Consider the following 26,497-nt stretch of genomic DNA (forward strand, 5'->3'; position numbering starts at 1 on the left):
CATCCCCGATGAGCATTGATAACAAATGTATACAAAGCATATTCACATGTGCTCTGGCTATGGCATTAGTTATATCTGCCTTCCTCACACCCCTCTCCTTTGCTACCAGTCTGACACAATTCTTTGGAGTATATATTTTCAATTTCTTAAACTATTTTTCTATCATTCTTGTATCATTCCTACTTCAGTGCTAGACTCTCTTGCTGTTTCTAGGTTCACCTGCAAAATTATGAGAGGATAAGAAAAGAATAATAACATGCTAACCGAGGGCACGTTTATATAACCCATAAAATATCAGCAATATTATTGACTCAAATGGGACTCCCCACAGTATTTTCATAGGCCAAAGTAAAGTTACATTTTTGATGGCTGATAATATTGTGATTTATTTTAGAATTTGATATCTTGTGATTTACAAAACCCATTGCACTAAAAACAAATCATTCAACCATTTGGGAATGTATTTAGGTTTTGGTTAAATGATTTTTTTTACCCTTTTCGTTAAGACCTTAAGATTGTAAAAACAGTGTATTCATACAAGAGGTTATCCACATCCAGTAGCCCAGACCAGTGTCTACTAATGGGTATCCTCTTTCTCTGTTGTATACTTCCACAGGCTGCGATGCAGAAATTTTCAACCTGTAGCCTTGTGTTTCTTGTGATACAAGTTACATTCAAAGCCCTGGTAGATCGTATATAAAATAACAGATATTTACCATGGTACTATATAGTCTAGATACTATTTTTCTTGGGCCTTGTGTCAGTGTAACTTGAAGGCTATTAAATGCATGCCAGAAAGAAAGGAAGTCAATTTAGTAGCTTAAACTCAGTAGTTTGGGGTGGAGAGCTTAAGCTGCTTACAGATTTTTTATGTTTGCAGATGTCTAAAAAGATTTATTTTAATAAACAATAGGTAATAGACACAGTTCCACAGAGATCTGTTCTGTGGCCTGTGTTGTTCAACATGTTCATAAATAACCTGAAAAAGAGGTTGAGCAGCAGGATGAGAAAATTTTTCACACAATACTAAGTTAATCAACACAGTGAGACAAAGGAAGACTGTGAAGAATTACAAAAGGATCTTATGCAACTGGGTAGCTGAGCATTCAAATGACAAATTAAATTATTCTTGATGAATGATGTAGTGATAAACCATGGGGAAAACCTTGAGGAAAACATGCCGATCTTCACATAAAATGATGGGTTGTGGACTGAGCATTACCAATGAAGAGTGAGGTTCTGGGGTTATGGCACATAAAGTTCCACGAAAATTTCAGATTACTGCTTAGGAACTGTCAAATCCATATTAAAGGTTAGGAATTAATAGAAAAAGGACAGAATTTAACAAAAAGCATTTCTATAGCCCTTGTATAAAAGCACAATGCATCCACATCTTGAACACTGTGGGTATTTCCAATACAGGAATTAAGAGGCACCAAATGTAGTTAGTAAGATCAATGTTCAAAACACAAAATCAGAAGTAGGTTTTAGTTCATTAGATTGCATACATGAGGAACAAATTCCAAAAGGACATTATGAATGCTGGAAATCTGCATAGGTTCAAGAAGAGTCTAGACAGATAACTGGATGAAAAGCTATTGAGAGTTACTAAGGACATAGAAAGCAACCAAGCTCAGGGAATAAGCTACACTGAAAATAGTTGGAGGAAGAGAGATTATTCTGGGAGAGCACTATTTGTACTTATCATATTCTTTCTTTGTCCCAGATTACTTCTGGACAATGTTGGAGTCTGTATATTGGTCTAAGTAAACCTTGCTCTAAGCCAGTATGGTCATTCTCATGAACTGTGTATATGGGTATATATATACACACAGAGAGAGTACATGAGAATATACACACACACACACACACACACACACACAAATTACGCAGTATATACTCATATAATAAAAACATCTAAACACATACATATATATAAACATATTAAAACATGTTGCTTACAACACTGCCATCCTTAATAAGGCAATGGGTTTCACAGGACAGCTAGTGCAAACTGGCAAAACAAAGTACAGTTCATTATTTTCACAACTATATGGCAATAAACATATACTGAGAAGATGTTAATGCATGACACTAAAATAGCTTATAATTTCACATAGGAACAGGACTCTGAGTAGTTAAATATAGTTCACAGTTAATTATCCCAGCAGGATGTAAAATGGTTATAAAACAGATTGGTAAATAAGTTGGATATGCCTTCTTTTTCCAAATATAGTGAAAGATACCAGCTGAAGTATCTCTGTAAAATAGAGTGATGAGCCAGATTCACCACTGGTATGAATTTGCTGTTACATTTTCTATAAAATTCTTTTCCAAAACTTCTTTCCACCATTTCTTACATAACTAATCAGTATGCCTGCATTTTATGTATTTTCGCTTCTTGATGTATCTTCTTTATCACCAAATAATGTTGTCACTCTAACTGCCAAGAAATAAAGGTTTTCTATGAAAAAAAAAATCTTTAAAAAAATGACAAGACAAAGTATTTCAACAACTTGCATAGAAATTCAAAAATGCTTTTCTCTTCTGAAAATGAGACAAAAATGTTGGGGTTTGGTATATCATAGTGTGGAAGTGGACAATATCAATAAAAACTGTATTTTTTAATTCATTTTTTTGACAGTAACACATTAATACTTTTCTAGATGTAAAATACTTTATATATTCTTCATTATTCCTAAAGTTAGGAATATTACATTTGTCTCAATAATTCTCTCATTTTATGTGCGACACATACAGAAAGATTACTGACCAAAGTCAAAACATCCAAAGAACCAACAAAAATGTTGGTAATAAATACATGAAGTTAGGAAGCCATGCTATAATGTTATACAACCATTTGTAAAGAGATTTCATGAAAGTTTAATTGCTCCAATAATAAAGTTAAGATCTGTTCATTAGGTGTCTGTAGCAAAAACCTCTATGTATTAAAGATTAGAGGAATGTAAATACCTGTCACATGTTAATGGCTGATGATGTACCTAATATAGATATATTTGCCATTTGATGCAAAGATTGATTCTTGGGAAGCAAAATCACAATTCGTTTATATAAGGAAGGCAAGTGATTCAATTAATGGAGTACTAATGTGCACAATGGCATTGTCTTCTCAGATCCTAGATTTATTAGCGCTCACCTGATACCAGAGAGTGACAATCCAGAAGATGACAAAATCTATTTCTTCTTCCGTGAAAATGCAATTGATGGAGAGCACACTGGAAAAGCCACTCATGCCAGAATAGGGCAGATCTGCAAGGTAAAATGATGACTTCTTCATGTGAGATTGAATGCACTTGCAGGATGCTTTGCAAGTGATTTTTAGAAACTGCATTTTCTTGCCTATAAACTATTCAGTATTAACACTGGCATTATGCTAAAGCAGAGATCATCCCAAGTGAAAAATAGTTAGTGGATAACACACCCAAAGGTATACTATTCAGTTCTTCTCTGTTTGGGGAAGCTTCACAAACTACAAAGTTTTGTTTAAAAAGTCATAGGCATCTTCTGAGGCTCAGAACGTGTCTGCAAAAGAATCTTTTACAGGAAATGTGATACTTCCAGGTAGGCCAGAAACATTTGAAGAATTTACTTTTTAAAGGAATGTTAATAGCTTTCCATTCCCACATTAGTGAAAATCTTTAAAACAGAGGCAAAGGAAGATTTAACAAAACAATTGTTTAAACTTAGCTGTAGAAATGGGCAACCATTCAGAAGACCCTTAATGACTGCACATTGAATCATTCATCCACACCGATAAACGTCCAAATATTTTTCTGACAGACTTTTAAGAAGATTTCTACAAATGAAATTATATTAATAAATGTTGTAGCTTTTGCAACTATGATGTTTACAGTAAAATTTCATGTTAATCCATAAACACAATTTCAATTTATCTCCTCAAAACCAGAGGTAGATGCTTGAAAACCAATTACGCCTTAAGTAAGGAGTCCTTGTGTGCACTTTATTCATAAGTTTTGCAGCTTAAACAACTGATCCCACTGTTCTGGCATTTTTGTCTACTTTGTTCACTTGTAGCTTGCATTTCTACTTTGTTCCTGCCCAGTTAAGAATAATAAACCCCTTAAGCTTTACCAGGACATGGCAGCCTGGGAGCTCTGGAGCAAAATATTCTGCCTGTCTGTTTTTATCCAGTGTTATATATGTATTACAATATATAAAAAGGTTTGGGAGGGTTTGTTTTTGGTTTTTAAACTATGTACTACTGTGAAATATGTAGCAATACAATGTAAAATAAAAGCAATTCAGAATTAGTGGTTTTGACAATGTAATGCTTTTGTATGTAGAACGTGAATTCTTTTCTGTAAGTAGCATCTTGTGGTTATTTACTATATTTTCTCTGACTCTGTTGATACTTCAGACAAAGACTGTTACTAGATATTAATGCAAAATACTTTTGTTATTAGAATGACTTTGGTGGGCACAGGAGCCTTGTTAACAAATGGACAACTTTCCTCAAAGCACGTCTGATTTGTTCCGTGCCAGGGCCCAATGGCATTGATACGCACTTTGATGAACTACGTAAGTGGCAGAAATGGTTTTGAATGCAGAAATGTTTTCAGGTATTATCCATATGAATTTAATTTAGTTTGCTTTTCTGTCTCTTTTTATTGTTACAGAGGATGTGTTCCTAATGAACTCAAAAGACCCCAAAAATCCAATAGTCTATGGAGTGTTCACAACTTCCAGGTATAGAACATACCGTTTTACTTGCATAGAAACTTGGTTTAGTGGGGTCTCTTTGTTAAAAATATCTTTAAGAAACACAAAATTTTCTTAACCTGTGAACTGAAAAGTCAGTGGCAATAAGAAGTAACGAATTAGGTTTCTTATGAGCAATGTACATCATCACTCTGAAGATAGTAATCACAAAGACTATCGGTTTCTCAGGCTATTCTTGCTGTTGAATTGGCTTTTTATAGTGGGGATCAGAATTTGTAGCCCTTCCCACACAGACCTAGAGAAACAACACAAGCATAAATATGCTTGGTTTTGGGGGCAGGGTAAAATAGAAAATCTGTGGTGTGAGAAACTGGCTTCTCAAGGACATATTAGTAAAAATATTGTTGAAATCTGGAAAGTCTAATGTTCTTTCGAAAGTTCTGTTATTGAATCACATATAACTGTGACTTGAATGTTTTGGTTTTGTTGTGCTTTCACCAAGGACAAATCTATACTTGTGGCTTTGGCCTGAGGAAGGTTTGCAGTACTGGTTGCATTGCCACATTTATCTGTGGACAAAAGTTTTAGGTACTAAACAGAAACAATATTTCTAGTGATAGCCAGGCATGGAAGAAGGAGATTTACATGTCCTTACTGTCTTCTGTAAGAAATCTCAAGGTAAGAAACAACACTGAAGTTTGTATGTGTGCTGCCCAAATGACAGAAAAGACTGCTAAAAAAATAGAAAAGTGCGAAGTGTAGGAAAGAATTGAATAGTCCTCTAGGGACAGCCCCATTGAAGTTCACTCAAACTGGGGCTTTGGCCTTCTGGAGACAGTATGTTTTAAATAGTGGAATAGCAGCCATCTGCTTAGGAAAATGTCTGAGAGATCGTATCAGCTATGCTGAACTTTCACAGGAGGTGAGTTAGGATTGCCCTGAGAGCATGTCAGAGTTTTGATAATCAGCACATGCAATAAATTAGAAAGCAACAAGCTGCTATTCCCATAGCTCTTCCACTCGATTAAACTGACTGATAATTTAGAGAACCTGACTTGATTTCTTCTCTCCTCATTTTTAGTAATATCTTCAAAGGGTCAGCAGTGTGTATGTACAGCATGACTGATGTGAGAAGGGTATTTCTTGGTCCCTATGCCCACCGAGATGGCCCAAACTACCAGTGGGTTCCCTACCAAGGGCGAGTGCCATATCCACGGCCAGGAACTGTAAGTACCCTAAGAAATATAGTAATCTAAAAAGGGAAAACTGTGGAAAATATTTTCATACTTCACATGGTCCTTGAGCTGAGATCCAGACAAGAAACTGAAAAAGACAATGAAATGGATAGGGTGGCAGAAGGGAAAGCTAACAATTCCTCCAGGTCCAAAATGTACTGATTTTCTTGTAAAGTACGAAAATGCAATAGCAGCTTCATTTGGATTTTAATTTTGGCATTCATATTAACAACTTCAGCAGAAGTTTGAGCAATGGCTGGAGAACTTTACTGAAGGTCAAATGTTTAATAAATTACTGCATTATCCTTTCCTTGGAATTTGTCTTTGTTCCAAGTATTGGCTGAGCCATTCTTCGTGAGAATGAACAGAAAACAGAGCATCTGCCTGGCTGTTAAGAAATTTTCAATTGTTCTCGACATTAAATCTAGTACAGTAAGACAGATATTTCTGCAATGGATGATAGAGTGACTAATAATTTCTAACTTCCACTGGCATTTTTTAAAATCTATCTTTCTACCTGTTTCTGTTTCTAGTTTATGGATGACTAAAATATCACTGTATATAAGACATCCATATTTACAATTCCCAGCTGATGTCATCACATTCTAGAAATATTTAACTGCCTCTGAAATTACTAGAGAAGATGGGACATTTATGAAAAAAACATTATTTGTATACATTGTGGTAGCTCCTTAGCTAGTATAAATTAGCTTGACCCATTTAAGTTCTGAACTATCATTGCTGAAGACTAAATATATGTGTACACATGTATTCATATAAACATATAAATGTAAATGTAAATAATGTATTTGTCTATAATATTCTTTTAAAAGTGTCCTTAAATATAAAGCGCAAAACAAACCAGGAGTGACTTGGATCCTTTTTTTTAAACCATCAGATTTTCTATTTTTGTCTGGTATGTTTTGAAATTGTTCTTTCAAACCTGATCTCCAACAGTTAGACAATATATATGCCCAGGCTAATGAAAATGACTTCCTAAGTAAAAGAAAACAGTGGCTCCCTGACAGCCAGATTGCTCAGCACTCCTCACTCCCTCACTACCACTGCTAAAGGGATTCCTAATTTTTTCCAGAGTTCAAATACAAGCTCTGCAGCATAAGAGAGGTTTCATTTCTCATTTGATGCTGAAGGTTTTAGGTTTGGTTTTTTTAATTACTATATCAATTCTATATCAGCTTCACATTTAACAAAGAAGTTGCCAGGATTTTTCCTTTATGATCCATAGAAGTCTTTCGTTGTTTTGTTTTTTTTTTTAACAATATTTGTGAGAGGAGGGAGGATTTTTGTATATACCTCATGTTGAATGAGGTACTTCATCCTGAATTCATATCTGAGTTTCTGTGAATGCAGCTACAGAGCTCAAGTTTTCTCTGTATCAGGGTACCAAGAGTCTATCTTTGGTTATGACTAGAGAACTTTTTGTTCCTACCAAAATGTAACTATTGATTTATTATGTTGGATTCCCTAATAAGCCAGTTAGGGGATAGCCTAGTTACCTCCTCCTGACTGATCAAAACGCCTGACATAGCATACCAGGGACCAGCAATTGGAAGTGGATATTAAATGCAAGCGTTCTTTGACTATGCTGGAATCCAAGATCAAGATAATTTCTCCAAACTTTTTTCATGATATTTGTATTCATGTGTGCCTTCTGGCACCTGAAAGCTTTCTATTTCCTTGTTATCAGTGGGACTGATTAGGTATACAAACATGAGTTCTGATGAAGCGCCTTGCTAATTAGCTTGACCTAGACCCATTAATATCAAAATCAGTCCTGTCACTAGCATCAAGGATAAAGTCTTCGTTGTGTATCCTGGTTTTGAGACCATAACGTAAGTAAACGTGACAGGACTTTCCTTCTCAGGACAACTGTTCTGTTCTGTTCTGTTCTGTTCTGTTCTATTCTATTCTATTCTACGTGAGTTGAGGTTCCTCTGCAAGCAATTTGGACTATGGATGGGCTAAATCTCACGTACGGATGGTGCTCATTTCGTTCCATTGAAAAGGGAGGGAGTTATAGCAATGAGGGTTTGATTTCATCTCAGTCAGTTTCCTAAAGTGGGGTGGGATGAATGTGAACCACAGCCTAGTCCAGGTATGCACTTACATCTAAACTTTAGATGTAAAGACACAAAGTTACGGTCATTTTTTTATTCTCAGAAAAGCAGGGGATCCAAGGAGTAATCTGGCTTTCAGAATTGGGAGTCTCATTTAAACACACAGAATTATGACACTAATTCTAGTTTTATGACTTTTCTGCATAAAATGTATCTTGGTCAACATTGCTGCAAGTAAAATCCTTTGTTAGAAAATGAGCCAGAAAGTAAATATTCAAGCAATTGAAACACAGCTGAAATGCATTTACTTAAAATTGAAATGAATATTCATTTACTGTTTTTTTCAGTGTTTGCCCAGCTGCAATTAACAATACTTAGTTCTTGTGTAGTGATTTTTATACTCAAAGCACTTTACATATATTATCTAATTAATCATTATCTAATTAATCTGAGTAATTAGTGTTGAACTGTAGTTAGAATATTAATTGAGATGTAAAACAAACTTAAAATGGAAGTCTAGAATTTTAAACACAATTTTTGAGACACACAATGGTTTGGCCAATGATTATAAAAAGCCTATCTGATTTTCTTTTTGTAATATTTCTGTACAAGAGAGCAAGAATATATAATAATAAAAAGGCTGAAAAATGTTGACACAGTAAAGTAGATAACTAACTTGCTTTCTGCTTAGTCTGCTCCACACGCACTAATCAAATACTCTCCCTCCCTCCCTTCCTCCCTTCCATACCATGTAATGGAAAAGAATGCGTGAATTTGCTTAGTAACAAATATGCCAAAAAGGGACAATTACACTTTATATGTCCATGCTGGAAGCATCCCTTTGCTGCGTATAACAACTAGTCCTTTTGACAACATTGATTTTTTAATTTCACTTCTGATGAATTATTAATAATTTGGATCAAGGTGATAGCAAAGACAATTGATTTCTTCTGCTGAGCATCCTGCAAGGTCTGGATTCTTGGTTAATAAGATGTTGTCCTCTAGGTTTTTATTTTAATTGGAAGTTATTCTATAGGTGGATATAAAGGGCAAATTATCTAGGGCATTTTAACACCAGCTGTTTATATTTCAGGTTCAAATGCTGCAAACATAATTATTGTCAACTGGGTTTCAGAGTTTTATATGTCTTAAATAGGTATCTGAACACCAAGTTCTTTGCTGAGTATCTTCAGACTGGTGATTTAATACCTTTTTGGCTCATTTTCTTCACCCATTCAATATTACTAACACCCTACTAATACTTACATTAAAGTAACCTCTGATTGCTCATAAAATACTTACCAGTTCTACAGAAGAGATGAGGGCAAATGGTGGTGAGTAGCCACAGTCCTCAAGTCTCCCCATGGGGGCATGTAGTAGGTGAAAGTGGAGGAATATTTTTGCGGCTACCAAAGCCATGGTCTTACCTCTCTTTGCTTTTCAGCCTCTATTTTTTGCTCACATTGGGAGAATGTGAGCAAAACGTGAAAAGCAGAACCCTCCGCTTTTCACAGATTAGAGGCCAAACTCTCTGGCCCACCCATAGCTATATAAAGGGGCAAAAGGACTCTTTACTGTGTTACTTCATGGGGACCAGATTAACCCCAAGGGGACACCAACTTTTCTGTTACTGCGCAGAACACATCAATGAGCAGTTATTTCAGTTCTTTGCCGAGACTCATCTCACCTAACTGTTCACATGGACAGTATCATCAGCAACATTCACAGGAGGCGTTCTTTAGGATCAGTAGAACAGGGAATTGTCCCAGCATTTAAGGATTTGGTTCCTCAGAGAGGAATTGACTTCCAGTCAGTTTCTGAAGACAATACTTTGAAACTAAGATGGTGTCATAATTAATTACATTTTTGTTGTTTACATAACCGAATACTGAAATTGCTTGTCTCGTAATGAACGATTTTAGATAATTCAGGATTTCTACCTTCTGCCAATTAAAGACTAATACTGAACAGTAAATGACTGAAAATCCTTTCGCACTGCATAGTAGTAAGAAAAATGATGTATGAGTATCATTTACATTCTGTTAACCATATTGATTTAAATCCAAAATGAAAAAAAAAGAGACTTTTAGTGACAGAATTAACTTTTGCTGTCTGTCATGAAACACAGATCCCCTGTCATATTTAATTATAGACTGCAGTAGTTAGGATGATTGTAATGAAATGTATTTCTAATATGTTTCTAGTGATAGTTAATAAAATGTAAAACACTTTCTTTTTTATTTCCAGTGTCCCAGTAAAACATTTGGAGGCTTTGATTCCACCAAGGACCTTCCTGATGAAGTTATAACATTTGCAAGAAGTCATCCAGCCATGTACAACCCAGTATTCCCCATCAACAACCGTCCAATCATGATCAAAACTGACGTGGATTACCAGTTCACACAGATAGTAGTAGATCGAGTAGATGCAGAAGATGGCCAATATGATGTGATGTTCATTGGCACAGGTGAGAAATCTTGAATCTACACTGTACACTCCTCCAGGCATTGTGGAGACATAGATCAGATAAAATTTCATACTCTGAAAGACAGAACACTGACAGAACAGTGTATACCTGTGAAAATTTGGGGCAAGACTCAAAACTGTGCATGTGGGGAGGTCTTTGTTACATACATTCACTGTAACAGGTTCAGGCCATAGCCTACATAGCTTAATTCTTTAGGAGCTTTGCCAACTGGATTAAGATCAAACGACTCTCTTTTCAACTACTGTTATTAGGGAATTTTATTAGAAATATCTTGCCTTATTAATTATAATTTAGTATTAAAATGCAGGTTTTGAGGCACCAATTTTGAAGTACAGCATAAGAAGTATTAGCATGAATAAGGCAAGTATCCAGGTATGGGAAATGTCTTGTGTGCCTTTCAAGTATTTCAAGTATTGCCTTAAGATGCCCAGCTCTTTAGCCAGAAGAGTGCATCTTTTTGCTTAAGATGAAGATATCTGGCACATACAAAGTGTTTTCAGAAAAGTTGGTATTCAAACAGAAACTTGATATCCTTTCCAAAACATTTTCAGAATCATACAGTTTGGGCATTTTATCAAAAGTGGAAATATGCACTCAGAAAAGGCATCCTTTCCAGAAGGGTAATGATAAGAAATAACAGTGGCCAGAAATTAGCTGATATGCCATTGCTTAGGTTCAGAGGCTTCAGAGCTACACTGATTAGCAGTTGGTGGATCTGCTTCTCCACCTTTGAAGATTTTGCATTGGTTGGCTGGTGTTTCAGTTATGTTGAATAAAAGTATTTTAAACTTCTGTTGAACATAAGTGCTAGTAATTAGACATTGGCATCATGAATTCAAAATAAATCAAACCAAAACCCAATTGTTTCTTTTCAGATTTGGACCAAAAAATATCTGTCTGGCTGTCTGTCTTATAACAGTCCAATTTTTGACTGGCTTTAAGTACAGTTCTGGTGCTCTAGTCCTGGGGTCAGATTTCCAAAGCAATAAATTTCAAGATCTCTTTCATGTTGATGCCTGAAATATATTATGAGTAAACTGAGAGCTGATGAAGCTTTGTGTACCAAACACAGTGCATGCGTAGCAATTTAGAACATTTACTGCAGGAAATGCAGCTCTGCAGAAAGTGTTCCAGCTCTTTAAAGCTGTGAACTGAGTTATTAGACACCAGTGCTACAATATCTTCTTGCATAAAACATTGAAAAGTAGTTTCATTTGATTTTTCACAACACATATACTTTCCATCACACATTAGAGACTTCAATGCCATCTACAACTGGCAGTTTTATGCCTTTCAACAAGTCTTCCATGACCTGATTCAGCCCAGAAAAAAAATGAATGGCAATACTCCCCTTGGCTGTGAAGTGAAGGAGACAAGCCCTTCAGCATCCAGAATATGATGCAGAACAAACATAAAGAGCTGATTTATGTCTATATCTTGAGCACAAGAGGTGGCATTTATCTCACCAAAGTTTGGCATTCGGTCTAAGAAAGATGCCTTGGCTTCTGCAATGGAGACAGATAAGTACTTCCAGAGAGAGATTCATTGTACTTTCTTTGAGACCTCTATTAGAGTAAGACAAATAGTTATGCAGAAGTTCCTGTCTGTTTTCAGACAGTACAGGAAGACTTGTTTAAACCTGAGCTATAGCTTTTAGATAGTTATCATTATGTATAGTGGTTCTTATCTAAATTAGTCAGGCAAAGTCTCCCTCTGAAAGAGCCTCAATGATATTTAGCTCTTACCTTTGAGTTGGGAATTTAGGCACTCAATTCCCTAAACCACTAATATTCAGGTGTGTGGTAAGTGCTCTGGATCTCATCCAACATTGCTGATATTTGTGCCCAAGAACTGTAAAAGTATTGAAAGATTATTAATTGCACTTGCCAAAGTGATTTCAGCACCAAAAACACAGCTTCGTAAGTGCATAGTGTTATTATTTCTTGAAATATTACTTTTGTCCATAGAAACTTTTCTTCTTCCAGCAGGAGGTTATACCCTCATGGGACAAGAGCAGGCATTACAACATCTGTGCTTGGAGCTGGGGCACAAAAGGTGCTCCGTGCTCCTCTGAGCTCACCGTCCTTATTGCAGTTTTCAGAATGAGGAAAGGGCATCTTCCACACAGAGGGCAAGGAAAAGAGGCAGAACTGAGGCCCTGCCTGCCTTCTGCTAGGAAGCTGCACTGAGCCAGCCAGCCAAAGTCAAAGGAACCGGAAACAGATACACAATCAGTGCATATTACATCTTCCCCAAACAAAGAACAAACTAGGGACCAGATTAGGGACTCTAGTCACAGTCCAGTTTCCCACTTGATGATCTGAACCTATGACAAAGCCAGAATTAAACTCTCTGGGGTATGACTGGATTTTTCTATGCAGGTCTGTCCCATCAGATTAGATACATTTCTCTGTATTTTCCCATTGCTGTTGCAGCAATCTACATTATTCCCACATGCTGCTGAACTTCAGTATGTTGAAGAAATACTTTTGTTTCCTTTTCATTGAATAACTGATGATAATTGAACACAACATAATTAATAGCCATCCAGTGTGGTCACATTTTCCTTTCCTGTGGGTGAAATCTTTAGCCAAGCAGTTTCTTTCCCACTGTGATTGTACCAGTGTGTTTCACAATGGAAATAAAATCATATCAACATGCCTGAAATCATATCAGGAAAAAAACGGATTTTAGATATGCACTTAATGCATATCCTGAGTGTCTGATGTTTGGGATCATTTGGCACAGTCAAGGTACATCTGTCAGTAAAGCAAATTAATAACAGTAATCTTATCTTGCTGAGCAGAGCCTATTGATCCTAGAGGAGAAGCCTGATTCCATTTGTGTGAAATTCTTTGAAATACTACTCTGTAAAACTTGATCTAGAACTCAGATAAAGCCCCACTTTGGTACCTGTGTCCTGGTGAGAGTCGCCGTAGTGATTAACACAGTGTATCTTTGACCTCAGAGGCTTTCTCAAGCATCAAGCAACTGTAATTGTTACAGGATCCACTTCAAAGTCAGGCCTTTTTTTGAAACATTATGTGGGGAACTCATGTCTGCTCAGTGCCCAACGCAAGCTCCACAGAGTCCCTTGTGCTGTTTTATCAAAAATCCTTCTTTATCTCTAGAATATGGCATTTGATGGATTGTGACTGAGGACAGTCTTACATACAGAATACAGTCATGACACATTGCTTATTTATTAGATCAGAGTTCTCTTTTTTTACTCATACAATGTATTTTCCTCAAAACCACAGTCATCAAATTATCAGGATAATTAAGGAAATTAATTAAGCCATTAAATTACAAATGTAACTAACATTAAATTATCTGTTGTTCTGAATTACTCTTGTAGAAATGTGGATTTTTTTTCTTCTTGTTTTAAAGTTTATATTGCATTTGTTCTGTATTGTTCTCAATATTTCTTGAATTAAATATATTCAGTTAGTAGTAGTAACCATAATGAAAAACACTTCCAAAACAACTTATCTAGTATATTTTACTAGTTTAGTTTGTACATGTAGCTGCCTAAATAAAAAGAAAGTTGTGCTTTGCTTTGTTGTTTTAATAAAGAACTGTTTTTTCTTTTTTAAAAAAGGATCTATGAATTTGTGACTAATGAAAGATAACAGTGATATACATATTTTGTGGGGAAAAAAAATCACTTCTTTCTAAACTTCCGAAAATATGTACTTAGAAACCAACATCTTCTTAGAATCATAGAATCGTTTAGGTTGGAAAAGACCTTTAAGGCCATCCAGTCCAATCATTAACATAACACTACCAAGTCCACCACTAAACCAATTAAGGGTAGAGTAGCAATTTCATGTTTCCTGGCTTGGTGGCTGGATTATTTATAATGAAAGTTAAAACTAGGAATCATTAAGATTGGAAAGGGCCTCTAAGATCATCATTCCAATCATCAACGCACCACCACCATGCCCACTAAACCATGTCCCAAAGTGCCATGTCTACCCGTTGTTTGAACATTTCCAGGGATGGTGACTCCACCACTTCTCTTAAAGGGGAGCAGATGGAAAATCTTAGTTCTACAGGATATTCTAGGATTTCTGGAATATTTTAATCCAAATTCATGTAAAGAATTTGAAATTCCAGAATTTTCTCATGAAATCAATAGCTTTTAAGTTAGTCACCTTATACAAATATTTTCAACCTGTATAATGTTTGTTTCAATTTTATACATATTTTCAATATAGAAATGGTGAGTTGTCATCTTTTTAATCAGATGTTTCAACTAACACACAAATATATATACATGCAAAATATGTTTTGATTTTGTGTAATTGATGATTAATTCTTGTTTTAGGAATGTTGACCTTTATAGTTCTGTTACTTTGAGAATTTTATCCATTGAAAATGCCTTGTATTTTCCTAAGCTATTACTGCTATAGAATGCGCAACATGAAAAGTCCTCGGGGATGTAGTTGTTATTCCTATGATGTATTTACATGGCACTACACTTGGCTGGTTAAGAAGAAAAGTCATACAGAGTATTTCCATTTCAGAGAGTCTGCAGTGATGCGTACCAACTTAGAAATGATTCTTTTTTTGTTGTTGTTCCCTGAAAATTCTGTTCATGGAAACAAACAAGTAAATCACAGATGCAGAAGCTGTAAAACAGAGATGGTCTTAAGTTGCAACTATTCGCAAAACCAAAGGCTGTAGTTCTGGAATTTCAAGTGTTGACCTTGTTCATGTTAAAGCCAATTGCAAAACCCCAAGAATGTAAATGTATTAAATGTATTAAAATGCTGGCACACACCTATTTCTAAAAGAGAAGATATAAGCTGTATTACTTTTTACCCCTCAACAAAGGCTAGTATCTAACACAAAGAGCAATATAGACGCCTTAAGGGGCTTATACATCTTAGGTACTGTTTGACACAGGGAAGGTCTCCTGTACTTAAGAGATCTAACAGCTTCATCTGTCTAACAACATTTGTCCAGATGTTTTTATGTCCATATTGAGCCTTCTGACAGCATCGTCGTATGCATTTTAAGAATGACAAACATCATATTTAAAATGGATAATAAGACATGCCTGGGTAAATTTAGTGCATTTCCTTCATCAACTAAATAACCAAAACATCTGTTATTTTATACTGTCACTTAAATAGTATTTCAGTCCTTTTCATTCTTTAATAACTATAGTAGTATTTATCTTCTTTGTGGCACTTTGATAATTGAAAGACTTCAATGAAATGTCCTACTAAAATTCAATGATTTTCTAGGTTATTTTAAATAGCAGCTGGTATTTTGAACAATGAGTACTCAGTGATATGCAGCTTCACAATGTTTATATGTGAAATAATTACATACTACAAGAAACTCTGGCTGCTCTGAAACTGAAATACACTTCTTAAGCACCTGAAAACTTTTTTTTTCCTTTTCAAGATATTGGAACAGTTCTTAAAGTGGTTTCAATTCCTAAGGAGACTTGGCATGAATTAGAGGAAGTCTTGCTGGAAGAAATGACAGTCTTTCGGGTAAGTGCAGCTAAATTTCAAGTGTCAGGTTGTAGATTTCTCTGTGGACAGCTGCAAACTAAACTCCTTGCAGTCTAGCCAAGGAATAGCCTGGCATACCCCTCTAATTAGCTTGTCATTTAGAGACCCAGACACTAGTCAAAATAAACCTTGAAACATTCAGTGCTAGCTGGAGGTTAATGATAAAAGAAATGGCATTCTGGGCTCTTGTTTTGTGGTTTAAAAAGTAAATTAGTACCTCTGAATCTTAGTGCCATTACATGCTTCAGTTAAATATGTATCTGTGCAAGTCTGGGAATAATGTCTGTCTGTTTTCTCCCACAGAGATATGCAATACACGAATTTCATAAATGCATAAACTCTTAACAGCATTCAGACTATCAGCATAATGTAACTCTAGGAAGATACTTTGGAAAAAATGGTGGTCTGCACAGTTTTCTTATGCCTAATACTGTGAGAAACCAAGAAAGTGTTTATATTTTCAAAGGTGGCTTTAGGGTCTCATTTTCGTGGTTTGACACAAGACACCGTAAACACCCCCTAATCTTTAGTAGTTCTTTGTGAAAATCAGTCTCTCCCAGTTTTCTCATCTGAGCGACCTAAAAAATAAGGCAGCCTACAGGCACTCCTGCAGGTCGAGGCTGAGTAAACCTTTCAGACACTTTCCAGACAGAACCCAGGGATGTCTCGTGTTTTGTACACAGCAAATCATTTACATTCCCCACGTTATTCTTTTTGTCAGTGCCGTTTTATAGCACCATTTCACAGGCTCCAGGCTCCTCGGCTGATACCTAGCTGGGAGGGTGAGGTTAATTTGACAGCATGAAGATGACGCTTGCACGCTCGGAGAGCCCCACGTTGCAAGGTCTCACTCCAGATGTGCCGAGAAGGACTGTGCTCTGAACCTGCCGCAGGGGCCCAGCCACCATGTCCTCATCATACTCAGTTGCCATCCCTTTATCTTTGGTTTCTGAACAGGCACAACATATCTAAACAGAGATTGTATACCTTTTTATTATTGTTGTGTATATTTTTTTTTGTTATGGGCAATCTTGCCTTCACTGGTACCAGTCTTGCACAGAAACCAGTATTTTGAGTGCAAGATACCACTGAAAAAATGAGTATCTCTGTTTCTGCAATCCATGGGTTTTTCTGAGGGCAGAAATATGGGTTTTTTCTTTTTTTTTTTTTTTTTTTTTTTAACCAGAAGAATAAAGTAGGGACTGTGAGGCGAAAATGAGACAAGTAATTTGTGGCTCCCAGCTTTTTTCCTTTTTTATACATACAAAAGTCATTACATTAATGCAGGATAATTTGGCAGTTGTTGATAATGTATGAGTCTCTTCCCTAAATCAAGTAGAAGTGCCAAGTTAAAGGAGATCAGAGAAATATAAAAGTGAAAGAAAGAAAATAAATGGAGTGAAAGTTTTATTTCAGAAAGGCTTTACAGAAGTAGCACGGTTAATGGCAAATTCAAATCTGGTATTTTACTTTACATATGTATTCGTTACACAAAAGGATTTTGGTGTTGTGATTTACTTGAAAACTCATTTATCTCCTTTGGTATATATTTAAGCCTTAAAGAGGGCATTAATGTACTTCAGTAGAGTAAGCAGAATTTGTATGCATAAGATGTGGATCTTTCAATAGGGAATTTGCAACAGATTTTACCTGCACCTTAATCAAATGTAAGTTTTCTGTAGTTACTGAAGAGTCTATGTGCATCATAAACAATGTATTTTCATGCTTAAACTGCAATGTGCAGAACACAATGCTTTTCATTTATAATTCCACGAAACTGAAAGTCTTCCGTATCTGTTACACTGATAACAAATGCCTCTTTTAACCCCATTTGTGCAATATTTTTCTGAACAGCTGAGCAAACAAACCAATGAGTTCAATTTTCATTCAAATGTTACACTTAATTGATGCTTTCTAATTTAAGGTCTATTAACCCATTTGTAAAGGCAAGTCCACATGCTTAACATCCACTGACCCACATCAAATTCTTTCAGGATAAGCAAGTTGAAAGCTACACAAGTGTAAAAGCTTAATAAAGATTTTATTAATATATGTAACCAAAAGTATGATGCATAGGATCAATAGTAGATTTTTAGATTGAATAAGGCTCCTACAGAACTGACTTGCACACTTTGTAAGCAAATTATGCCACTTTTACTCTCAGGATTAAAATCCATTCAAACACCTGGGCCTAAAAGTTGTAATGGTTTTTTAACCAGATCTAAACATACTTATTCTGTTAAATATTTCCTACAGTCTCTCATGTAAGAAAGTAGATATTGGTTTGACATCTGCTTGCTACAGCTAAGTATATTTAAGAGTAGACTTAGCTAGTGACTCTCCTAGTGACCCATTTGGTTGATTAAATAATGGGTGTTTCAGGGTATAAAAACCCTCTTGCCAGTTTTAGTTCTGTGTTCTGCAGATATGAGTAACTTCTTTGTATGTGAATAGTGTGGTGCAGTCAACAAAATTATGCTTGGGATTAAGGCTTGTTCTTACGAATAAAATTTTTCAGGAGTGGGCTTTTCACCTTGATATGGTTAAAACATATTGCTTATTTCAGGGTTATCACCTTTAATACATAGTATCTACGTATTTTGATACAGCCATTATTATTTTCATATTACCTGGGAGGTTCTTTAAATGTAGTTTCAATATTAAGTGTAGAAATTAATTTCAAGATGTGAAACTAGTAACCAAGTAATCACAATGAAGCTGTAATAATCATAGAAAATGATATGTCTACAATCAACATAGCAATCAAAGATGCACCCAGATATGTCTATGCATTCTAATTCACTTACAGCTAGAAACTACTCCACTGCAAAAACCAAAAAGAAGCACGATTACTAAGGAGTGTCTAGCTTAATTTCAGGGTTTCTAGGTTTGGCAAATAGCATTCTAGCAGAATTTTTATCTTTATAGAGCTCATTTTATGTTTTAACTCTTTTTTTTTTTTCCCTAGGAACCCACTGTTATTTCAGCAATGAAGATTTCCACAAAACAGGTACTATGTGCACACACTTTAAATCACTTTTAAATATTTATTGGTCTCTGTCTTTTAGAGACAGTTACTTGGCAGTCAGTAGAGACATATTAATTACAGCGGCAGCATCCCATCCTTTTACATAAACATCAGTAGTTTCTCAGGAAAATGTGACATGGAAAGGAGAAAGGAAAGGTCTAGTTTGTGTTACTTACTGGTAAGGTGGAAACTAAACACAAACTAACCAGCTGTCTGGAGGCTCTCAAGAAAAGAAATTCCACATTATGAAATGTTAGCATGACACAGAAAATGTGACCACAAAAAGAGTGGCCAAGCTTGGTCCCTTGCTTTAATGGAACTAGTTCTAGTCTCTGTAGGAATAGCCTAGTACAAAATGCAGATAGCAGAAGCAATGACTGGAAATGAGACATCCTGAGATAGTGGAAGCAATGACTGGAAATGAGACATCCTCCTGTGTTTCTGTCCAATGCCCATTCCACTCCTGGATGTGCACCATTCAGCTTTAACAAAGAGGGTAGATCTGATTTAGTCCAAATTTTCCATGGCCTTCTGGTTCAGTGACATGGTTAGGATATGGGTTCCAGACTCCAGAATTTCTATTTCGTACTTTCTGTTGAGTGCACCAATGACTAACTTCTTAAATAAAAGATATGTATTATAGCCTTTGTTGTAGACCAGACCATAACTAAAATGAACTGGGCTTCTTGATGGATGGAGGTAAAGTTTTGTCTGATTTACAGTAAAGGTGCTTCCTGCTTTTCTGAGCAAATATGGGCAATTATTATTAGTCTTCTTTGTGAAGCAGCTGATGAATGATGTAGTCGTGCAAAGAACATTGGGTTGAAATCTGGGACTGAAGTAGGTATTAAGGGCCTATCTTCCAGTTCTGCCTGGAATTAGGTAGATGTTTTCCAGCCACTGTCATTTCCTGTCTCAAAATTCTGAGACGTAAAATTTAGTGTTGAATTTAACATAATAAAACTTTCCTTTTTTTCCAAATTTGTGTTGATTTGGAGCCTAATTTGGTAAATAAAAGCAACTTACTCACACTAATTAATTTTTCCATTAATGTCTTTGTTAGTAAAGAGGAGATTTGGCATTACTTCCAGGACTGGGTGCACTAAAAACTGTGTGTGTTATAAATAAGATTTAGTTAATTCGTCTACCTCACTCTGTACATTATTAAACAGAAGTTTAATTCATTCTGTAATGGACAGAACACAATATTATGTTTGAAATGCTGCATATTTAACTCAGAATTCACTGTATTTAGGAAAGTTGTCTGAAAACATTCATGTATTTCACAGAAAATATTTTGTTTGGGGACGCACTTCTAACATAGTTTACCACCTAAAACAACAAAAATGGCAAGACAAAAAAAATGTACTATTGAATACTGGGATATTTAAAAACAAACCTGTCAAGTTGTATATATGTTCACATCATACCCAAATGCTCTGCTTTGGATTATTTTTGTAAGTACATTCCCTCAAAGCAGCCAGTCATATCTGATAACAGACCATGCATTTTCATACAACTTCTTCTTCAAAGCATCTTTAGTTATTCACGAGAGATTACAATTTTCCCTGAGTCTTTTGAAAACAAATTTACACTGCTAAAATTGTCTAAAGCTAAAAAAGAGCATAAAACACAAGTTCTTCAGGCAGAATTAAGCTCATGAAAAATCAACCAGCCTCAGGCTAAAGATGACAGAATCATGATACAGTATGACAAGCTTTTGGCACTGTGTTTCTGTATCAAATAAGTAAATGACAACGTGTTTCCTTCTTATATTTACAATTCAAAAATACTGTAGTTTTATAACTCAAACAATTTACTCATTGTGTTCTGATAAGCAGGGTGTTTTTCATATAAACAGCACGATAATTCTATGCATTGTAGAAAGCAGAAGCATGAAATGTAAACAGTAAAACTAGCATGTCCTATTGAATAACTTTAAAGCAATCACTTAATTTTATTTTTTCACTAACAATTCTTTCATCCAATTATAAAAACATGGTATGGGGTTTCTCCTTATTTTTGAACATTTTACTATACTGGTTATTCAAAGCTACCTCTTTTGCCATCATGACAATATGGTATGTTACAAATTACTCTTCTTCTTAAAGACCAAAATCTATAAATTCTTCAGGAGCAGAACTTAGCTTAAGTTTTAAATTATATAAAACTCTAAGGCTCCCATGTCTCTCTCTATTAGTATGAATTGGGCCCTTGAGCGAGAGTGACTTTAAGCCAGGAAATTTAGCCTTTATGTGCAAGACTAAGCCTTGATACAGTCTTTCTCAACTCTGCTGTCTTTAACTCACAGGAATTATATTTGTATTTTCTCATTGAAGCTACAGATTGCTCCTAATTTTGTTCAGAGCTCTAGGCTTGTATAACCTTATCACTTAAAACAACCTGTGCATGGTTAACAATAGACACAAACCTCAGAGGACAGCATCCTAGAGCGACTGTAACACCCCACAGCTGCTTAAGTTCACAATTCTGTGGGAGCCAGGCTTGCAGGGAGCCCCTGGCTACCACTTGGTCCTGGAACCTGGCAGGTGGGGCTCCATAATTTGTCCTTTGATTTAAAAATACGGAAGCATGCCAAAAAGTCAGGCCTGGCTTTCAGTCAAAGATGACTTTTTGTGGAACAAGCTCTCATCTTTTCCTCAGGGTCAGGTTCATGACTCTCTGTTTCAAAAAGCCATTGGATTTCTGGTAAGGTGGGAAAAAATCAAGATCCTTGGCTGATACAGGCTATCTCCTTGTCTGGTGAAGTGCTATGGAGAGCTTTTGTTTCTCCTCTGTAAGATTCTCAATCAAAGACAAGGCAGAGACCTTCAGAAAGACCTTAGTGACTGCTTTTATAGTACTTTTCACAAAGTACTGAATTTTATTCAAAGATCAACATTTCTGTCCATAGTGAGCATATAGAAAGGACCAGCTCAAAATGGATGCCACTTAAACAGCCCCCTGAACTATTCTGCATCAGTTACTTTTGAAGACATAAAATTAAATTAAATGGGATTTGAACCTCATGCTCCCTAAAGTTCCTTTTAAAATTCTGCCTAAGTTCTTCTTTTTTAAGGATTACATTTTTTCATGTCTCTTTTTTTTTTTATTTTTTTTTTAATTGCAAATGGAAAATTCTCAGTTACCTCTTTGTCTGGCTTCTAAAGAAAGACTGCATTTTGGGCAGTACCGTGGGGCAAACAGAAACCACTGGATTACTTAAAACATTAGTCTCCTCAGCTTTTCTGGAGTTCTGATACATCTGCAAGAATTTTTAGAGGACAACTTTTTTTTCCCCCCCTCTGGTTTGATCTGATAATCAGCTAATTTATTAAATTAGCAACCTCCTGGGAGAGGCTCTTTGCCCAAAAGGCAGTTTGACTGCGTATGGCAAAGCCAGGTCAGACTATTGATGCAAATCATTCTATTACTATTTTCTGAATTTCATACTGCCTGGATTTATATATTATTAGTGTCCAGAATAATGATCACCAGCTGTAGTCTAAAACCATGATCAGAAAAGCAGCAAACTGGGCAGAAGCCTTCAGGCTGCGCAGCACCTGAAACACATGGTGTAGCTCATTGACTGAACTTCATGAACTTACCTACAAGGAAGAGTCTTTAAGTATCCCTATTTTGGCCTCACACTTTTTTTTTTTTTTTTTAATGTGTTTCTGGTCATTCTTTAATTCTGAAGACATTTATTAGAAATCAGGGAGGGTTTTTTTGACAAAATTAAATTGGTTACAAGGGTGCATAGGAAACCATTACACCATTCTTCATTTTCCTATGTGCATTCTCTTGGTTGATTTTTATATTAGTTGCATCACACATTGCTACATGCTTGTATAGATATTAATGCCCCAATTACACAGGACTCAGATCAATACCATCTGGACATTTAAGATACTTAACTGAAGCTTTAATTTGACCTATGCTGCCTCCATAATCAGTAAAGAGAAAAGGCATCCCTTGAGAAATGGTTAGGTCACTTAAGGTTTGAATAGCTGCTCTTTTCACTGCAGAACGTACCCCTGAGCTGGGTACTTCATTAAGTGATTTAAGTTAGAGAGAATCAGCTTATCATATCTGCCGCCTGTCGTCTGCTTCTCAAGGATACAGCACTAACTGGGGACTTGTATGTACAGTCAAGGCTTTGTGTAGAGTTCTGTTTGGTCAGAGATTTTTGCCCAGAGAATGTAGTTTTACAGCCCAGCTATGGCACTATAATAGATGGAAGCAGCTGCTTAGAAAGGGTTTAGTTTTCAATTTACCAGTGAATTTTCCTTTGGGTGTTTTCCTTGTCATATTTTCCTTGAGAATATACTGGTGTTCATATAAATGCACGGGTTGTTTCTGTTACAGTTAGTATGTCTGTATAAACTGCCAAGCTGCTGTCTCCGAAAGAAGTTAACGCAACACCTTTTATGAGTGTTTTTGGTTTTGCTGTCTCCTGGTACCCAGTGCTCACCATTTCTAGTAGGTAGGTGACCTCAGCCACCTTCCATCCCCAGATTCGCTTGAAATGGTGCCTCTGGGACATCACAAGGCAGGAGACGAAGAATTTTGATAACATTTCTTGAAATCCTTTTTTTCATACCAGCCTTATGTTTTCTAAGAAAGAAAAACGAATACAAATTTGTATTTTTTTGGTGGGACTGCTTGGGGTGAGACCTTAAAAAGACGTGTTAATTGCTCCACCATGGGTGCTGGGTGACAAAGTTCAAGCTTTTGATTGTACAGTGTCAATGTTTCCAAAACAGAAGGATTATGCCATTTAATTTTTGTTTATCTGTTTATTTTGTTTTCCCCTGCTTTTGCATCTCAGAGGGAACTTTATTTACTTACTATACTTGTTTTCTTTGTGAATTAGTGCTAAGCTGAAATATCTCTGTTTGGACTTTCACGTGGGATCAGTAGTTCAGTTTCCTTATATCCCTCTGGGGACCAACTTCCCTAATGGACCACATGAATTTGATATCAGAGAGGAAATTGAGAAAGACAAGATATTCTGTTGTGATGCCATACAAAGTTGTAGTTCATTTTGTACGCATGTTTTTTTTATTTACTTCATGGCTTCTCTATGCATTTGAAATACATCTTCCACTCAACAGTGGTTTTGTCCAAAATAAAATAAGCCATCTTCTCTCATTAAAGATACATTTCAATTAGAGTATGTGACCTATAGAAAAGAGTATGAAGCACCAGAATTATCAGACATGCAAAGAAGTGCGTGCATGGCAGCACTTCCAAGCTGAAGTATCTTAGCATCAGTCTGAAGTAATTTACTTTAGGTTCCCCTCACACACACAAATACAAGTCATATACAGGAAATTTACATTAAAGTTGTTTTTCTTTAAATTCAAAAGCATATTCTCCATTGTGTTCTGTCACTGATTGTAGCGCTTTTCCAGTGCAGGGATCTGAATACAAAAGAAAAAATGGAGAGTCCTTTAATTTTTCTTCCTGTTTAGAGAAGCCACTGAGAGCTTCATACAAAAATCAAAGTTTTTCCTGTTTGATTTTTTTTTTTTTATCCTGAGGACAATTCTCTTCTCATTCCTTCAGTGCATTTCAGGATCATGGTCCTTTATTGTATTTGTAATGGTCCTAACATATTGTTATGTAACTTTTTTAATGTTTTCCTAGCAAAAAAATGGTAATTTGCTTTTATTTTTTTTTAATTTTTTTTTTTTTTTTTAACTTTTATAACAGCAACAGCTCTACATTGGCTCAGCCACTGGAGTTTCACAGCTTCCTTTACACCGCTGTGATGTCTATGGAAAAGCATGTGCTGAGTGTTGCCTTGCGAGAGACCCTTACTGTGCCTGGGATGGTTCATCTTGCTCACGTTACTTCCCCACTGCTAAGAGGTAGGGACAGTTCCACATGTCTGCATGGCCTGCTATTTGTTTTAACTGATGGTCTCAATATGACCAGAGGGCTTTGGAGATTTTTCATGGGATGGTTAACTGGAGCTCTTTCTCTTCCAAAGAAAACACAATTGTGGGACTTACAAGCAATATGAAGTCTTGGTTGATTTAAAGTGAACACTGCTACTTCTTAGGTTGGCTTAAAAAGCTGTTGTAAAAAAATATTCAGAAAACAGTTGTCTCTGAAATGGATTCATAACTTTGTATTCAGTAATAAACAGCAAAAAGAAAAAAAAAATCCTTTCTTTAACATGAGGAAGAGGCTTGATATTAAAATAAAACAACTACTTGCCCAAGTAAATTATCCTGCATTTTCATGAATTGTAATTCAAAGGAAATATTTATAAAGTGTTTGGACATGAGCAGAAAGTTATTGTTTAGTGATATATAACATTATTGTTAAAATTCAAAAGCATAACTTGCACGTGTTGATGTGTGTCTAAATGCTACCAGATCAGAACAATCACTATTTTACATTCACTCTGCACTGATGCTAAAGGCTTCGCAATGCAAAGTTTAAAGGAAAACAGACGCTGCAAGTGAAAAAAATAATTTTTATAAAAAAATTTACAAGCCCTAGTTGCCTGATCTGAAGATGTAAAATAATATTTTCTTTGTCTGCCTTTATCTCTGAAATTCTTTTTCTTAAAGTACATAAGCTAGTTACTGAACAGCTCTTAGCTCCTGAAGTAGAAATTAGGAATAACTGAATTGGTAATCACTTGCAAATAGGAAGAAATTGGTGTAGTGTTGACATAAATTGGCTAAAATGATATAAAAGTGCTCACGTTAAACCAAATATGCCAAACTTCTCACACTTTTAAAGAAATAAGGAGTCCAAGGGTTTATATGCATAAGGAGCCTTTATCTTTATTTTGAAATTAGTAGCAAATATTAGTTGAGAATGTAGGGATTCCAAATTCCAGATTTGGATTGGTTGTTGCAGGAGGTGAAATGTGGTAAAGGGTGAGAACTTGCATTTGTGTCACAGACTTCAGATGGAGGAGATTAAAATTTCAAGGTTTGCCTTACAATGTATCCTAAACAAATACTGATGACAAAAGAAAAAGCTGCTTAGGGAACATTAGGTTCTATTTTGCACCAGGAAACAGAATTAAAGTGAGACAAGCTTTTTGTGAAATTCTTCAGAAAAGAATTAAAAAAGGAGAAACTGAAGCCATCCCAAAAGAAGAGCTGTCAAATTTTCTCAGCTGCATGGGCTAAATGCAAATTTGTGGTGAGAGCATGGCAGTTTCTCTGGCGGAGGAAAGAGAGGAGAGGGAACAGTGAGGTTTTCAAGGAGAGTCTGAGAGATTAATTTGATCTGAAAGTTTTAAGGGTTAGAAGTCAGTGTGGTTGAGTACTGCCTCTGAGTTGAAGGAGACAGTAAGGTCAGGAATCACTGAATCAATCTTCTCTGCTACCTCCCTACTAATCTTTATCCCTGAACCTCATCCTTCCTCAGCATTCACTAGCACCCATTGCTACTCCCAGCCCATC

The 26,497-nt window shown here is 35.9% G+C and overlaps 1 protein-coding gene across 1 annotated transcript in view; it reads left to right on the plus strand.

The window, feature by feature from the left end:
* SEMA3A (semaphorin 3A) overlaps window positions 1-26,497 on the plus strand; it is a 170,717-nt gene that overhangs the window by 133,822 nt on the left and 10,398 nt on the right. The window contains exons 8-15 of the mRNA XM_075727722.1: window positions 3,135-3,277; window positions 4,446-4,560; window positions 4,659-4,728; window positions 5,783-5,927; window positions 10,262-10,481; window positions 15,921-16,012; window positions 19,002-19,043; window positions 24,780-24,937. Coding sequence (XP_075583837.1) covers window positions 3,135-3,277; window positions 4,446-4,560; window positions 4,659-4,728; window positions 5,783-5,927; window positions 10,262-10,481; window positions 15,921-16,012; window positions 19,002-19,043; window positions 24,780-24,937 — 985 coding nt within the window. The remainder of the gene's footprint in view (window positions 1-3,134; window positions 3,278-4,445; window positions 4,561-4,658; window positions 4,729-5,782; window positions 5,928-10,261; window positions 10,482-15,920; window positions 16,013-19,001; window positions 19,044-24,779; window positions 24,938-26,497) is intronic.

Source organism: Pelecanus crispus, chromosome 1 (assembly GCF_030463565.1).
Source record: "Pelecanus crispus isolate bPelCri1 chromosome 1, bPelCri1.pri, whole genome shotgun sequence".
In the NCBI taxonomy this organism is placed as follows: Eukaryota; Metazoa; Chordata; class Aves; order Pelecaniformes; family Pelecanidae; genus Pelecanus; species Pelecanus crispus.